This window comes from Oncorhynchus gorbuscha, linkage group LG05 (genome assembly GCF_021184085.1).
Source record: "Oncorhynchus gorbuscha isolate QuinsamMale2020 ecotype Even-year linkage group LG05, OgorEven_v1.0, whole genome shotgun sequence".
Taxonomy (NCBI): domain Eukaryota; kingdom Metazoa; phylum Chordata; class Actinopteri; order Salmoniformes; family Salmonidae; genus Oncorhynchus; species Oncorhynchus gorbuscha.
In genome coordinates this window covers 52,579,545-52,597,437 of record NC_060177.1, presented here as the reverse complement: position 1 = coordinate 52,597,437, position 17,893 = coordinate 52,579,545, and the positions used below count along the sequence as shown (strand labels likewise).

At 40.6% G+C, this 17,893-nt stretch overlaps 1 protein-coding gene across 3 annotated transcripts in view; it reads right to left on the bottom strand.

The window, feature by feature from the left end:
• Positions 1 to 14,155: 14,155 nt before the first annotated feature.
• Positions 14,156 to 17,893, bottom strand: part of LOC124036023 (disabled homolog 2-interacting protein-like) — a 105,419-nt gene continuing 101,681 nt past the window's right edge. For all 3 annotated transcript variants that reach the window (XM_046350077.1, XM_046350076.1, XM_046350079.1), the window contains 3 exons: positions 16,505 to 16,707; positions 15,479 to 15,566; positions 14,156 to 15,010 (listed from right to left, as the gene is read on the bottom strand). In XM_046350077.1, the coding sequence (XP_046206033.1) occupies positions 14,843 to 15,010; positions 15,479 to 15,566; positions 16,505 to 16,707 (459 nt within the window). In that variant the 3' untranslated portion in view covers positions 14,156 to 14,842. The remainder of the gene's footprint in view (positions 15,011 to 15,478; positions 15,567 to 16,504; positions 16,708 to 17,893) is intronic.

The window sequence follows — 17,893 nt, the reverse complement described above, 5'->3', positions numbered from 1 at the left end:
TCATTTGACTCCAGGGTTTTATGGCAACACACACACTTGCTCTCTCTAACACGTGAATATAATATTTCCCGGAAGAACACATTTCTGTAACATAGTTTTAGGCACTTCTTATTATATTGGATCTTGGGATCACGAACAAGAGCATTATCATTAATCCCTTATCAAATGTCTATAACAAAACATGTACAGTTGCAAGAGCTGCATTGATATATTAGTTGATCATTTTAGCTCGCACAACATGAAATCGTGGCGTTGATACTACACTATTATGATTTTATACGTATCCTTATACTGTGCATCATAAGCCTGCTATGTAAGTGAAATCAGAAATCAAATCTGGATATTCGTCATGAAATTCTGTTTGAAACTGCATATGGAATGTAAAAACCCATATCCAAAATGAACGTCTTCCCAGCTCTGGGTTTTAGCAGCCAATGATATTAGAGGACAGAGCTGTGGAGCACAATATAGGATTGATACACGACAAATCCTCAACGGAAGAAGAGCACCGCAGTTGGAATTATTTTGTGCTTGTGACCCAGTTTGGTTCTATAAAATGTATATGATAGAGAGCCTACTAATTCAAAATGTAAATGTTTGCTCATTAACAGAAACATGACAGGTTAGGTCTTAGTTGTGTAAAGTGCTTCAGTAAAAATGCTTTAAACTGCTACTTAAGTAGTTTTTTGGGGGGGGGGTAAATGTAATTTACTTTACTATTCATATTTTTGACAACTTTTACACTTACTTCACTACATTCCTAAAGAAAATAATGTACTTTTCCCTGACACCCAAAAGTACTCTTTACATTTTGAATGCAGAAAAGGAAAATGACCCAATTCACACACTTATCAAGATAACATCCCTGGTCATCCCTTGCCTCTGATCTGGCAAACTCCTTGAACACAAATGCTTCATTTGTAAATGATGTCAGAGTGTTGGAGTGTGCCTTTGGCTATCCATATTTTTGTCTTAATTGTGCCATCTGTTATGCTTAAAATAAGGAATTTTAAATGATTTATACTCCAACTTTGAATTTTGATAATTAAGTATATTTTAGCAATTGCATTTACTTTTGATACTTAAGTATATTTAAAACCAGATACTTTAAGACTTTTACTTAATTTGTATTTTACTGGGTGACTTTCACTTTTACTTGAGCCATTTTCTATTAAGGTATCTTTACTTTTATTCAAGTATGAAAATGGGGTATTTTTTCCACCACTGTTAGGTCTTCGCGGTTAGCCATCAGGACTCCAGCTACACTAGTCTTGGGTAAGTGAGCACACAGATCTTGCACTTGAAGGAATAGTGGTCTACTGATACTGAGTTATTAGTGGTGAGGGACAACGTTCATTTTAAATGGAATGAATTATGTTTGTTTGGTCGACTTTTAGGTATGGCTGTTAATATTCAGCATGAGTAAAGCATTTTGAATTAGTAACACTAACCTCACTGTGTGGGTATGTGGCCAACTCTGAAACAGAGACTGCATCCTCAGCAGGTACAATACTACTTATAGCCCAACAGCATCACTCATCTGAAATCTCTTCAACTACTACAGGGTAAGTGTGCACTCATAGGGGACACGCTATAACACCTGAGTGTGGAGTTCCCTTCTCAACTTTCTCTTCCACTATTTTTTATATTTTTTATTTCACCTTTATTTAACCAGGTAGGCTAGTTGAGAACAGGTTCTCATTTACAACTGCGACCTGGCCAAGATAAAGCATAGCAGTGTGAACAGACAACACAGAGTTACACATGGAGTAAACAATTAACAAGTCAATAACACAGTAGAGAAAAAAAGGGAAGTCTATATACAATGTGTGCAAAAGGCATGAGGAGGTAGGCGAATAATTACAATATTGCAGATTAACACTGGAGTGATAAATGATCAGATGATCATGTACAGGTAGAGATATTGGTGTGCAAAAGGGCAGAAAAGTAAATAAATAAAAACTGTGGGGATGAGGTAGGTGAAAATGGGTGGGCTATTTACCAATAGATTAGTGGGTGGGTGGGGTTATATCCTTCCTGTTTGGCCCTGTCCGGGGGGTGTCCTCGGATAGGGCCACAGTGTCTCCTGACCCCTCCTGTCTCAGCCTCCAGTATTTATGCTGCAGTAGTTTATGTGTCGGGGGGGCTAGGGTCAGTTTGTTTATCTGGAGTACTTCTCCTGTCCTATTCGGTGTCCTGTGTAAATCTAAGTGTGCGTTCTCTAATTCTCTCCTTCTCTCTTTCTTTCTCTCTCTCGGAGGACCTGAGCCCTAGAACCATGCCCCAGGACTACCTGACATGATGACTCCTTGCTGTCCCCAGTCCACCTGGCCATGCTGCTGCTCCAGTTTCAACTGGCCTGGGCCCTAGGACCATGTCCCAGGACTACCTGACATGAGGACTCCTTGCTGTCCCCAGTCCACCTGGCCATGCTCCTGCTCCAGTTTCAACTGTTCTGCCTTACTATTATTCAACCATGCTGGTCATTTATGAACATTTGAACATCTTGGCCACGTTCTGTTATAATCTCCACCCGGCACAGCCAGAAGAGGACTGGCCACCCCACATATGCTCTCTCTAATTCTCTCTTTCTTTCTCTCTCTCGGAGGACCTGAGCCCTAGGACCGTGCCCCAGGACTACCTGACATGATGGCTCCTTGCTGTCCCCAGTCCACCTGACTGTGCTGCTGCTCCAGTTTCAACTGTTCTGCCTTATTATTATTTGACCATGCTGGTCATTTATGAACATTTGAACATCTTGGTCATGTTCTGTTATAATCTCTACCCGGCACAGCCAGAAGAGGACTGGCCACCCCACATAGCCCGGTTCCTCTCTAGGTTTCTTCCTAGGTTTTGGCCTTTCTAGGGAGTTTTTCCTAGCCACCGTGCTTTTACACCTGCATTGTTTGCTGTTTGGGGTTTTAGGCTGGGTTTCTGTACAGCACTTTGAGATATCAGCTGATGTACGAAGGGCTATATAAATAAATTTGATTTGATTTGATTTGATTTGATTTTGATTTGATTTGATTTGATTATGTACAGCTGCAGCGATCGGTTAGCTGCTCAGATAGCTGATGTTTGAAGTTGGTGAGGGAGATAAAAGTCTCCAACTTCAGCGATTTTTGCAATTCGTTCCAGTCACAGGCAGCAGAGTACTGGAACGAAAGGCGGCCGAATGATGTGTTGGGATGATCAATGAGATACACCTGCTGGAGCGCGTGCTACGGATGGGTGTTGCCATCATGACCAGTGAGCTGAGATAAGGCGGAGCTTTGCCTAGCATGGCCTTGTAGATGACCTGGAGCCAGTGGGTCTGGCGACGAATATGTAGCGAGGGCCAGCCGACTAGAGCATACAAGTCGCAGTGGTGGGTAGTATAAGGTGCTTTAGTGACAAAACGGATGGCACTGTGATAAACTGCATCCAGTTTGCTGAGAAGAGTGTTGGAAGCAATTTTGTAGATGACATCGCCGAAGTCGAGGATCGGTAGGATAGTCAGTTGTACTAGGGTAAGCTTGGCAGCGTGAGTGAAGGCGGCTTTGTTGCGGAATAGAAAGCCGACTCTTGATTTGATTTTCGATTGGAGATGTTTGATATGGGTCTGGAAGGAGAGTTTGCAGTCTAGCCAGACACCTAGGTACTTATAGGTGTCCACATATTCAAGGATGGAAACATCCAGTGTGGTGATGCTAGTCGGGCAAGCGGGTGCAGGCAGCGATCGGTTGAAAAGCATGCATTTGGTTTTACTAGCGTTTAAGAGCAGTTGGAGGCCACGGAAGGAGTGTTGTATGGCATTGCAGCTCGATTGGAGGTTAGATAGCACAGTGTCCAATGACGGGCCGAAAGTGTATAGAATGGTGTCGTCTGCGTAGAGGTGGTTAACATTCAAGCACTATGGCCATTATTGACATTTTTCAGTCAGGTATCAATCGGTCATTGGGCAAGGAAACAAAATGGATGTCCAAGAAACCTGGAGACAAATACAAGTAGAGGTCACGTCTCCTGATGGATGAGTCATTAGTGTACTCTTTTTCTGTAATACAACACCTCATTTCCATTATTGGAATGAAATCAACCATTTTCTTTTTAGACATGTCTCAACAAAGCCCACAATGACAAATCAAAGGTATTCACTCTGTTTGCAAACATACAATTATCAATTCCCAAAAACTAATAGAAAAAGAAAAGTAATATACCAAATGTAAAAGATAGTGTTTTCCATGATCATGAAACTCTGTATTTGACTTCCTTATACACTGCAGGAGAGCAGACCTTCTGACAGTGATGCTGTGGTTGGCACCTAATCATCTTGGAGGGCACCTTCAATCCAGACATTAATGACCAACCCTAAACCTCACTATAGCAACTTTTGGTTTTCATTGTTGGAAAGTAAAGAGATTGATGAATTCAAAAACAAATGATAATACCTGCTTTTCTTATTGAAACTTCACTTATTGAACACCTCTGATTGGCAGGTACATTCGCTTCCTTGATACATTTTTGGCAACAGCAGAGTATTTTGTTGGGCTCAGACTCCACTATTATATCTTCACTGACCAACCCCAGGAGGTTCCACCCTTTGGAAGGTCCCTTACCTTCGTCCTGGTACCCAGGTTTAGGTCTCTCTCTAGAGGATGGACTGTGCAAAGCTGTCATCAAGGCAAAAGGTGGCTACTTTAAAGAATATAAAATATAAAATATATTTGGAGTTGTTTAACACTTTTTTGGATACTACATGATTCCATGTGCTATTTCATAGTTTTGATGTCTTCACTATTATTCTACAATGTAGAAAGTACTTAAAAAAAATGGTAAAACACCTTGAATGGGTAGGTGTGTCCAAACTTGTGACTGTTACTGTATATATATTCCGGACATTACTCGTTCTGCTATTTCTTAAGAGCAATTGGAGGCCACGGAAGGAGAGTTGTATGGCATTGAAGCTTGCCTGGAGGGTTGTTAACACAGTGTCCAAAGAAGGGCCAGAAGTATACAGAATGGTGTCGTCTGCGTAGAGGTGGATCAGAGACTCACTAGCAGCAAGAGGGTGCAGTGCTGTTGACCGGGGTAGGAGTAGCCAGGTGGAAAGCATGGCCAGCCGTAGAAAAATGATTATTGAAATGATCAATTATGGTGGATTTATCAGTGGTAACAGTGGAAATAGTTTGTCCTAATTATTTTGGTGCGTAAAACATATTTTATCTGTTCTAAATGGTTTCTCACTGGGCATGGATGTCATCGGTGTTGCTTGTAACATCAGACTGTTACCATGGTTACCATGTGACGGAAATGTTATTGTTTGTGCTTTTTTAATAACCTATTTCTGTGTTCTATTCATGTGCTTTTCTTATAACTATTTTTGTGTTCATGCAAGTGACTGATTGAACGAATCTTCACTATCAGTATTTGAAATTTAGTAGTACGCCCAGACCCTTGTTTTGAGAACGATATCTCAATTTCACTGTCTCAGCTTAGAGAGAAGATGCCTCGTGAGGTATTGGTCTGTCACATGCATGACCCAGTTTTGGTCGTTCACATGAATGAAGCAAAAATGAATGATGAATTAATTATGAATAAGTTAAATCATGCCAATAACTTGTCTGTATATAAGAGAACTAACGGGACTGCCCCGGGAGAGCTCCTCATCGACAGGTGTACTTGGTGCATTGAGTTGGTTTGAACCTCTCCAGCACGCTGTTAATAAACAATGATTAATTTAAGATTGACCTAGAGTGTCAATGTGTAGAATTTCAGCGACAATTTGGCTTCATGAACAGCGATGATTGATTCGGCATGCGGAGTGTTCGAGTGGGGGTCTGCTAGGAAAACAGGTGGAGCATTTTGTGAAGCGTGAGGGAAATTCCCGTCTGACCAAAAGAGGGACCAGACCCTTACTGTGAGCTGCCGAGGAGGAGACACATCATCTGTGAACAATTTAGGGACATGTCTTCTGATTTCGGTAAGTCAATTTAAATAAATGTATATAAAAAAATGTGAAACATAAAAATAATTAAACTAAACATAATATGTAGAAGGGGGGTACCACTAAGTCAAGTAATAGCACAAAGTGAATGTGGATGGGAAAGCTGTGTGAGTGTGGAGTTACAGAGTGAATGTGTGAAAGTGTGTGTTATTCTTTATGTATGCGGCAAAACTATACAATCTATAGGGACCATGGTATTTATGATTACAAAAACTACTGAGACTATAGATACACGAGACTATAGATACTATAGAGAGTATAATGTTTACATAACCTACATTACTCATCTCATATGTATATACTGTACTCTATGCCATCTACTGAATCTTGCTTTTGCTGTTCGGCCATCGCTCATCCATATATTTATATGTACATATTCTTATTCATTCATTTAGCAGACGCTTTTTACACTACAGTGTGTGCAAAAGATAATAGTTGTGAAATTGTTAGATATTATTGCATGGTCGGAACTAGAGGCACAAGAATTTCGCTACACTCGCATTAACATCTGCTAGCCATGTGTATGTGACCAATACATTTGATTTGATTTGTATAGCTACTGTAGAGACTATGGCGACTATAGAGGAAATGTTTCAGTGATACATATGACAGAAGAAGGCTAGAGCTAGTCTTATTAAGAAGTCTAGAGCGAGGGAAAGTCACAGTACCATAGAAAGCCCCGCTGACAGCTGCCTGTTGGCATTTATAAAAGAAGTGTCTACATGGTCTGCAGCTAGAAAAAAATAACATGTGGTGTTATAATATATATGTATAATATAATATATACTGTATGTTTAAAAAAAATCCCAGCCCCCTTCCCCGCAGGAGGCCTTTTGCCTTTAGTAGGCCATCATTGTAAATAAGAATTTGTTCTTAACTGACTTGCCTAGTTAAATAAAATAAAATAATAATAATAATTTAGCTAATTTATATTCATTATTATATGAAAATCATTATTTACAACTTAATGGCGAGCCAATTACAGAAAATAGCTTATTGTCACACTTGTTGTGAGTGTGATGAAAAAAAGCAGGGCATTCTACCGGAGAATTTTAGAACTTGGACACTGTCTCGTTGGCCTAATGTTATATCCTAATATGACGTTGGTGCAGGTCATGTTGTTTTTCACATTACCGTCTCTGGTAAACACACTATATCAAATAAACTCTAAGTATATATGTCACATGCACAGGATACAAAGATGTAAACGGTACAGTGAAATGGTTACTTGCATAGTGGAGTCTTTTTGTTTAGCTAGCTAAACAATGAACCATAGTCCCAACTCATAACATTACTACCCTGCATTAATCTGTTTGTAGCTAAAACTAACCAACTTAGTTCAACGTTAGCTAGCTAGGTAATATTAGGCTATAACTAGTAATGCAAATGGCTCTGAGATGAGAATAATGCTACTACACAGATCATACACGTAACATTAGCTAGCTAGCTAGCTAACAATACGCTTTTACTTTGACAAATTTAGAAACATATAATATCTGAAAATGTAAACTCTCTTACCCTAATACATGGATGAACTCACTGTCACAGATGCCATGGTTGCCCTTAGTTTGAAGATGTTATCCTTATACAGGTGTTTTATACAGCAGCCTTCTTTGTGTTCTCTTTTCAACTTCCTCCACATATTTATAATTAAACACCAGAATCTTCTCCATCTCCTTTGCTATCATACTCTGTTTCCACCGGACATTCCACTGATTTCAAAACTCGGTCCTCCAGAAAGTGGAGAGCATCTTTCAAAAAAGCTGCGTTAGAAAGTATTACCTACATATGCTGAGCAGTTTATGTTATAGACAGAAGCGTTCTACATGGCAGACCAATCCGAACTCATCTCTCGGCATGTCCAGCTTATCCATTATCTCAGCCAATCATGGCTAGTGAGAAGGTCCCTGTCTTTTTCTGTGGCTAAACCAACCAGGCTCGTAATTTAACAATTGTATTCATATTTACAGATGGCATTCAGGTTTGGTATTAAGGCACAAGAAAGTTAACATTTTCCAAAAGGCATTTTGGTGAAAAATAAATGTTTAAGTTCAAATGCCTCTCATGTGAAGTAGTGAAGCGCAACGTACGCCTAGTTTCCTGAAACAAGTCACATACTGTATGTAGCCTTAGAAAACAAGGTTCATGCCTAAGACACTGCATTCCAGTGCTAGAGGTGTCACTACAGATCTGGATTCAATCCTGGCCTGTGTCGCAGTCGGCCGCGACAGGGAGACTCATGAGGCGGTGCGCAATTGGCTCAGCGTTAGGAGAGGGTTTAGCCGGCCATGTTGTCCCATCGCGCTCTAACGACTCCTGTGGCGGGCCGGGCGCATGCACACTGACTTAGTTGCCTGTTGGACGATGTTTCCTCCGATACATTGGTGCAGCTGGCATCCAGGTTAAGTGAGCAGTGTGTCAAAAAGCAGTGCGGCTTGGCAGGGTCGTGTTTCGGAGGACACATGGCTCTCGACCTTCGCGTCTCCCGAATCCGTATGGGAGTTGCAGCAATGGGACAAGACTGTAACTACCAATAGGATATGACGATATTGGGGAGAAAAAGGGGTAAAAAAGAAGAAAGGAAACAAAATGTCATAGATAATTTCTGAAATTGTTTCTTCCCATTATTGATAAACATGCACCTGTTAAGAAACGGACTGTTAGAACTGTTAAGGCTCCATGGATTGATGAGGAATTGAAAAACTGTATGGTTGAAGGAGATGGGGCAAAAAGAGTGGCTAATGAGTCTGACTGCACATTTGACTACAAATTGAGAAATGATGTGACTAAATAAATAAAAAACTGGATTATGAAAGCCAAGATCAATGATATAAAGAATTATGGAAAAAAAAACAGAGTATATTAAATTAAATTATGGGGAGAACGACAAATTCAACTCCATCTTTCAACGAATCAGAGGGCTTATTCATCACAAAAACATTTGATGTTGTCATTTATTAGAATGATTACTTCATTGACAAAGTGTGTATGTACTGACGTACTGTATGTGTAACTGATAGATGCACACTCACACACTACATGTTAATGTTTTTAATGGGGCTCCAAATAAATCAATTAAATCAAATCAAAATCAAATGCACGGCCCCATGTCGCAAGGATCTGTACACAACTCCTGGAAGTTTAAAATGTCCCAGTTCTTCCATGGCCTGCATACTCACCAGACAAACGTGGCAAAGAAATGTACTTTATGCCTGAATACAAAGCGTTATGTTTTGGGCAAATCCAACACAAAACATCACTGAGTACCACTCTTCATATTTTCAAGCATGGTGGTAGCTACATCATGTTATAGGTATGCTTGTCATCTGCAAGGACTCTGGAGTATTTTTTAAGGATAAAAAGGATAGAGCAAAGAATAGGCAAAATCCTAGAGGAAAACCTGGTTCAGTATGCTTTCCAACAGACACTGGGAAACAAATTCACCTTTTAGCAGGACAATGACCTAAAACACAAGACTAAATATACACTGGAGTTGCTTACCAAGACACCAATGATTGTTCCTGAGTGGCCTAGTTACAGTTTTGACTTCAATATATATGGCAAGACTTGAAAATGGCTGTTTAGCAATAATCAACAACCAACTATTGACAGAGTTTGAATATTTTTTTAAAGAATAATGTGCATATGTTGTACAATCCAGATGTACACAGTTCTTAGAGACTTGCCCATAAAGACTAACAGTGGTAATCACTGCCAAAGGTGATTCTAGCATGCATTGACTCAGGGTTGTGAATACCTATGTAAATTCGATTTTTTTTGTTTTCATTTTCAATCATTTTGCAAACATTTCAAAAAAATGTTTTCACTTTGTCATTATGGGGTATTATGTGCTTTCATTTTTTTGTATGAATTCAGGCCATAACACGACAAAATGTGTAATAAGTCAAGGTGTGGTCCTTCTGTAGCTCAGTTGGTAGAGCATGGCGCTTGTAACGCCAGGGTAGTGGGTTCGATCCCCGGGACCACCCATACGTAGAATGTATGCACACATGACTGTAAGTCGCTTTGGATAAAAGCGTCTGCTAAATGGCATATATTAAGGGGTATGAATACTTTCTGAAGGCACTTTGTATCGACATAACATATTTCGCCTCATATAGTACGCGATATTTTTTTCCTTAGGGAAAATGAACTTCATAGCAAAATAAATATCACAAGGCAGAAACAAAATATACAAGACAGAAACGCCTTACACACCTAACTACAAACTCTCCATAGAACACTGATCTTCTCTTAGCAACAATACGTGATGGGGTTATCATTGAAATTCCTGTCCTGAATGTTCAGACTCATTCATATTGTAGACCTATAAAAAGGGAGTGTAGGAGTGTTATCAAAGTTGTTTGCCGAGTTACCATGGGGTCTGTGATGTGTACCTCACTTGGATGATGTATTGGTCAACAGCCCATTTTCCAGATAGGGACCAGAGGGGAATCTGTAGTCTCCTCTCTATAGACAAGAACAGCCACTAAGATGAGCATTTCTCTTTCAGTGTTGGGATATGTGTATTATTTCTAGGTCCATGCCAGCGGAAAACAACTGGTTGAAAATACATCATTTGATATAAATGACGTCATTAGTTTCTGGTTGTAATTGTCGTCATGCCAACCAAGTTTGCCTGCTGCTTGTTATGCGCATACTAATGATTGAATCATTGTACTTGCTTTGGTGATGCCACTGGCTGGCAATATTTCTAAAATATTGAATTAATCAAACGACAGCATTTGAGACTGTGAGAATAAATACCACGTATGAAGACACTACATGGTTAAAATAGCGAAATAAATCTTTAATAAGTCTCCTTGCATTTGTATATAAATTACATACACTATAGTTGACCTATTCTTGTTACCATTTACACAAATCAAATTATTATTTTAACATTCATACAAAAGTTATGAGTTTGCAGTAACAACACGGCAAAATATTGTTCAGTATTATATAGAGCAAGGAAAAGAGAATAGTTTTCTTGCAAAATAGTTGAAAAACCTCCCTAAAAGAACTGGGAGACCATGAAGCTGCACAGTATTGTGAATTGATCTGTGGTTTCTGGTGCAGTATATACTATTTCCTTTCAATAAAATATCATAGCGGGACAGATGCACCTTTGGCTTTGAAAGAGAAAATCAATTGAAACCCTCTAAAGACATTTTCTCTTGTCTGAGCAGGCTGGGTGCAGTAAGACCACTTGAGGGAAATAGGAGCACGGAATGCATACTTCTCTCTATACCTGCACCTTCAAAACAATACATCATGAGGGCATTTTATTCAATCAAAAAACAACATAGAAATTCAATAAATAGGGAACTGATATAAACAAACAATTTAGAGCATAGCATACATACAATTTTACATCACTTTTAACATTTTGAAGAACAGAACATACTTTCAAAATGAACATTCTGTTTAAGCTAAACCATTTCCAGACCAGACACAGTGATTCATGTCACCAATAACCGTTTGAAGTGCCTCTAACTTCATGAAAGCAGACCGCTAGTGTTTTCAGAGGAGGATTTGCAGAAGTCAGAATTGAATTGAGACCACCTTTGATGGTTGCTAAAATGAGCTACCTGCAACTTCAATAAGACTCCACAAAAAGCCTTTGAGTCCCACTCCATTTTTATAGCTTTACGGTTCGATTAAACCCGAATCACGATAGTTCAGCGCTATAGCACAATTGAAATGTAAAGGCAATTTCCGATTGAGCCGACATTTGCATTCTTTACCAAGAATGCAGACTCCGCGAACGCCGGAACATTGCCTTTAAATTGAAATCGCGCTATAGCGCTGAACACCTGCGGTACGGATTGAATCGAGCCCTTAATCAACACAAGAGGGAATTGAAACGATCAATGAGTCTGGTTTATACCTCAGTTACAGCCTATAACCCCCAAATGGATGTTTTGTTGTTTATTTTGTATGGGAGGTTGTCTAAATGAAAGAGTGTTTCTGTTGGTTGAAAGTGCATATTGTAGGGTCCTTAGCTAAGTTCCAGAAGTGCAAAGGTAGAGGAGTGGCCAGGTATTTGAGTTCAGTCCTATTCTATTCAGCACGGACAAACTGCAAACTAATATAGGACTGGCCCACACACAACCATTTAAATACACAGTAAACTATGTTCATCAATATCATTCATTTAACAGCGTCAATAAATGGTTCATTTTTAACAAAGAATACCCACGTATGAAAAGGGAATAATGGCTCAAGTGATGTGTGAACTGTCTACTGAAGGAGAACCAAAATTAGTCAGAACCTCTTAAAATTGTAATATTAGTACAGTCGAGTTTAACACAAGGAACACTTACTGTACAAATACTATTCCAAACAATCAATAAAAATACTGTGAACATTTTATATACTTCTGAGGCATTTAAACCTCTAAATAGACTAATATTTAAGCACATACAAAGTATGCAAAAAATGAAATAGTTGAGCTCTTTCCTTACTATTAGCAATTGAAAACAAAGCGAGCTTGTTGTGCTACTGTGGTCCTGATATGATACATGCAAAAAATTCATTTGAGGTAAGAAAAGAAGGTAAAATATACAGGTAGAATACAGAAACTTGCTGTTGGGATGTGTTTTCAGCAAAGCTCTGTTTTTCAAAGCTGGTCAACAGAGGAGGCTTTCACTGATCGAGAGTTGTTCACTTGGCAACATATACTGTATGTATGCTATTGAAGTTTGAAACAAAAACAGTGGGGTAGAAAACAGCCATTGAGTAAAATTGAAGATTTATGCTACAGTGTACTATATATACAGTAGGCAAAACAGTATTTAGTCAGCCACCAATTGTGCAAGTTCTCCCACTTAAAAAGATGAGAGAGGCCTGTAATTTTCATCATAGGTACACTTCAACTATGACAGACAAAATGAGAAATACAATTCCAGAAAATCAGATTGTAGGATTTTTAAATAATTAATTTGCAAATTATGGTGGAAAATAAGTATTTGGTCAATAACAAAAGTTTATCTCAATACTTTGTTATATACCCTTTGTTGGCAATGACAGAGGTCAAACGTTTTCTGTATGTCTTCACAAGGTTTTCACACACTGTTGCTGGTATTTTGGCCCATTCCTCCATGTAGATCTCCTCTAGAGCAGTGATGTTTTGGGGCTGTTGCTGGGCAACACGGACTTTCAACTCCCTCCAAAGATTTTCTATGGGGTTGAGATCTGGAGACTGGCTAGGCCACTCCAGGACCTTGAAATGCTTCTTACGAAGCCACTCCTTCGTTGCTCGGGCGGTGTGTTTGGGATCATTGTCATGCTGAAAGACCCAGCCACGTTTCATCTTCAATGCCCTTGCTGATGGAAGGAGGTTTTCACTCAAAATCTCACGATACATGGCCCCATTCATTCTTTCCTTTACACGGATCAGTCGTTCTGGTCCCTTTGCAGAAAAACAGCCCCAAAGCATGATGTTTCTACCCCCATGCTTCACAGTAGGTATGGTGTTCTTTGGATGCAACTCAGCATTCTTTGTCCTCCAAACACGACGAGTTGAGTTTTTACCAAAACTTCAGACGGGCCTGGACATGTACTGGCTTAAGCAGGGGGACACGTCTGGCACTGCAGGATTTGATTCCCTGGCGGCGTAAGTGTGTTACTGATGATAGGCTTTGTTACTTTGGTCCCAGCTCTCTGCAGGTCCCCCCGTGTGGTTCTGGGATGTTTGCTCACCGTTCTTGTGATCATTTTGACCCCACAGAGTGAGATCTTGCGTGGAGCCCCAGATCGAGGGAGATTATCAATGGTCTTGTATGTCTTCCATTTCCTAATAATTGCTCCCACAGTTGATTTCTTCAAACCAAGCTGCTTACCTATTGCAGATTCAGTCTTCCCAGTCTGGTGCAGGTCTGCAATTTTGTTTCTGGTGTCCTTTGACAGCTCTTTGGTCTTGGCCATAGTGGAGTTTGGAGTGTGACTGTTTGAGGTTGTGGACAGGTGTCTTTTATACTGATAACAAGTTCAAACAGGTGCCATTAATACAGGTAACGAGTGGAGGACAGAGGAGCCTCTTAAAGAAGAAGTTACAGGTCTGTGAGAGCCAGAAATCTTGCTTGTTTGTAGGTGACCAAATACTTATTTTCCACCATAATTTGCAAATAAATTCATTACAAATCCTACAATGTGATTTTCTGGATTTTTTTATTCTCATTATGTCTGTCATAGTTGAAGTGTACGTACCTATGATGAAAATTACAGGCCTCTCTCATCTTTTTAAGTGGGAGAACTTGCACAACTAAATACTTTTTTTGCCCCACTGTATACACTTGTGTTGTACTGTTGCCAGAAGAAACGGGATGAGTAAGTTAGTACTGTATACTGTAGGTCAGAGGGACATGTCGGGGACAAGCTCTAAAAATGTGTAGGATCCATAAAGGAGCGTCCTCTTTTAGCAACCCGTGCTATTTCAACGCGGTGACTGAAACTTATACGCAAACGCGTACGTGAGAAATGTGGAAACATTCGGAAGCTTATAAATGGTTCAAATCACTTCAAAACGGGCTCTTTCCCAAGATAACAGTGCAACCTATTCCCATCTTATCTGTTACAATGTTGTTTCATGTACGGGTTAGAGAGTTTGGGATGTCATGCAGCCAGGTGTCGTTATAACTTTCTCTAAAGTCAATCTGATTAATTCCTTTATGTTGTTCAGCAACAGCTTCAGTCAGTCTACTCCTCATGTCATCATGACCTCATCCATTGAAAATAATGGATTTGTTCAGTATGAACATGTTTCTCCAGAGAGTGACTGGGTGTGGCCCTCGTCTCTCCCCTAGCCCAAGTGTTATTGAGTTGGCGAGGTTATTGGCGAGGCCCTCTCCCCCGTCCCTAGCAGTTGCTGCTGTTCCTGAACTCTCCGTTCTCAGTGATCTGGAGTTTGCTGGGGTTGGTGGGGGAGATGCCGTTGCGCGTCTGCATGCTGTAGCGCTCCTTCAACTGGGTCAGAGCGCTCATCAAGCGGGTGTTGGCCGAGTCCAGAGAGGCGATGCGTTTCTCCTGCAGAGTGAGGAGGAAGGGGGAGGGAGGAAGAAGGACCGAGGGACGAAGCGGAGGGTTAGTATTGTTACACATCCTCACACAATCCAATGAATCCTTCAGCATATTGCTGATAAACTGTATCTCCTCAGGAGACCAACAGGACCTCATCGAAACAAGTAGCCGCTATTGTGAACTGAAAGGGAATGTTTCTCAAGAACAGAGACATATTGTCCACATACAGTCCAGAGTGTACATGTCACAGTAATTCCAGTGACTGGTTCGTTTGCAGGGAGCTAGACTTTCATTTTCAATCTGAGGTCGTTGACATTTTCTTAACACCAGAGGGCGCCGTCCTCTTCAAGACCGGCTTAGACTGACAAAGTAAAGCTGTGTATACAGTATTTCAGTAAACACAGTATATTCACAGTTGCGGAACTGTAATTGCTGATACAGCCAACACATGTCTCGTATACACCAAGCGCTCACCTGGGCTTCAATGATCTTCTGTTTTGAGTCCACTATCGATTGCATATCCGAATGATCTTTCTTCAGTTCCTCCTCAACAGACATCAGCCTGAAACAGTAACAAATGTATGTTTGTACTGGTGGCTGGTGAAAGCTGGAGTTGTTGACTGATTGGTCTTTTATTATAGTGATGTTAAAAATATTACATTTCACTTCGACGCATAGCACTGACAAAACAAAAAATAAGACATTAAAAATAGCGGGTACAAAATGTACACAAAACCAGGACTAAATTACATAGTTCATAGTGTGTACGTGTAGGCAGAGGACAGTGGAGGCTGGTGAAGGGAGGGTGGGACATTGCGGTGGCTGAAAACTTTCCATTTATACAATTACTGTATAACCGTGAAACCGGTGGTTATGGATAAATCATTTAATTTAAAAAAAAGTCTGGTCAATTACCGCCATCAGACTGTTTAATAGTCACTACTAGCCGGCCAGTATTCTGAACTTTAGTCACTGTTACTAGCCGGCTACCACCTGGTACTCAACCCGGCACCTTAGAGACTACTGTCCTACGTACATAGTCATTGAACACTTGAATAATGTTTGCAGACTGTACTGTTTTACCCACTTCAAATGTATATACTGTATTCCAGTCAAGGCTCATCCTATATAACTACTGCTGTACACACCTTTTCTATCCACACTGTCCACACCATCATATACATATATATTTATGTTCCGGACACTGACATTGCATGTTGTAATATTTCTATATTTCTTAATTCCTTTCTTGATTTTTTTTTAGGGGGATTTGCTTATATTGTTTTGTACTGTTAGGTACTACTGCACTGTTGGCGCTAGGAGCATAAGCATTAAGATACACACCAATCAAAATCAGAAAAATATGTGGAAGCAACCAATACAATATCATTCAAAAGTCTATTACCGTCACCTGAATTACAGCCAATAAAACAAGCCAATAAACCTGTCCTCCGATTTGAAGTGACACCAGCCTCCAGTGGTAGGTAGAGGACTCCCCACCTGGTGATGATGCTCTTCATCTGGAGCTCCTTGTCGTCCTGCTGCCGGCGCAGGCGCTCCTCTGTGTCCTCCAGGCGGGCCTGGTACTCCAGCAGCATCGTCTGGGTCTGCTCGTCCTGGCCCTTCAGGTGACACTCATACTCCTCCAGCTTCTTGGCTGACAGACGCAGCTTGTCCTGCAGGATGGCGATCTCCTGCTGGTACTGGACACAGGACAGAGTCGGCCGTGGCGAGTCAGTGACCGTACACACACACCTGTGCACGTACGTGCATGCCCAAACGCACGCGAACACACCTGTCATTTTCAAATGCTGCACCCATTTAGTGGGCTTTGACCCCGTTTGTGGTTCTGTTCGGTATGCTCCTGTTTTTCTTGTAATATAATATATAATGATATAATATAAACTGGGTGGTTCGACCCCTGAATGCTGATTGGCTGACAGGTATATCAGAATGTACACCACGGATATAGCACCTCAGTTTTTACTGCTCTAATTTCATTGGTAACCACTTTATAATAGCAATAAGGCACCTCGGGGGTTTGTGATATATGGCCAATATACCACACGACTAAGGGCTGTGTCCAGGCACTCCGTGTTGCGTTATGCTTAAGAACAGCCCTTGGCTGTGGTATATTGGCCATATACCACAGCTCCTCGGACCTTATTGCTTAAATATATGCCAGAATATAATAAGATGCCATTTAGCAGATGCTTTTATCAAAAGCGACTTAAAGTCATGCGTGAATAGATTTTTTAAATGAATGGCTGGTCCTGGGAGGTCCTGGGAGTTGAACGCATTATCCTCGCGTTGCAGGTGCCATTCCCTACCTACTGAGCTACAGAGGGCCGCTGTACTCAACTGCTGACAGAAGAGTGGTATTACCATCCACCCTTGTCTGTGGACTAACAAGTGTTAGTATATGCCAATGAAAGTCTGTGGATGACAATTCAGGTTCACAATCAAGTCACACTAAAAGCATTGTATTTGGGACAAATCATTCACTAAACCCTAAACTTCAACTAAATATTGTAATAAATAATGTGGAAATTGAGCAAGTTGAGGAGACTAAACGGTTTGGAATAACCCTGGATTGTAAAACTGTCATGGACAAAACATATTGATATAACAGTAGCTGGGATGGGCAGACGTCTGTGTGTAATAAAGCGCTGCTCTGCGTTCTTAACAACACTATCAACAGGACAGGTCCTACAGACCCTAGTTTTGTCGCACCTGGACTACTGTTCAGTCGTGTGATGAGGTGCCACAAAAATGGACTTGCAATTGGCTCAGAACGGGGCAGCACGGCTGACCAATGGATGTACACAGAGAGCTAACCTTAATAACCTAACCTCTCATGGCACCAAGTGGAGAATGAAATGGACTTCA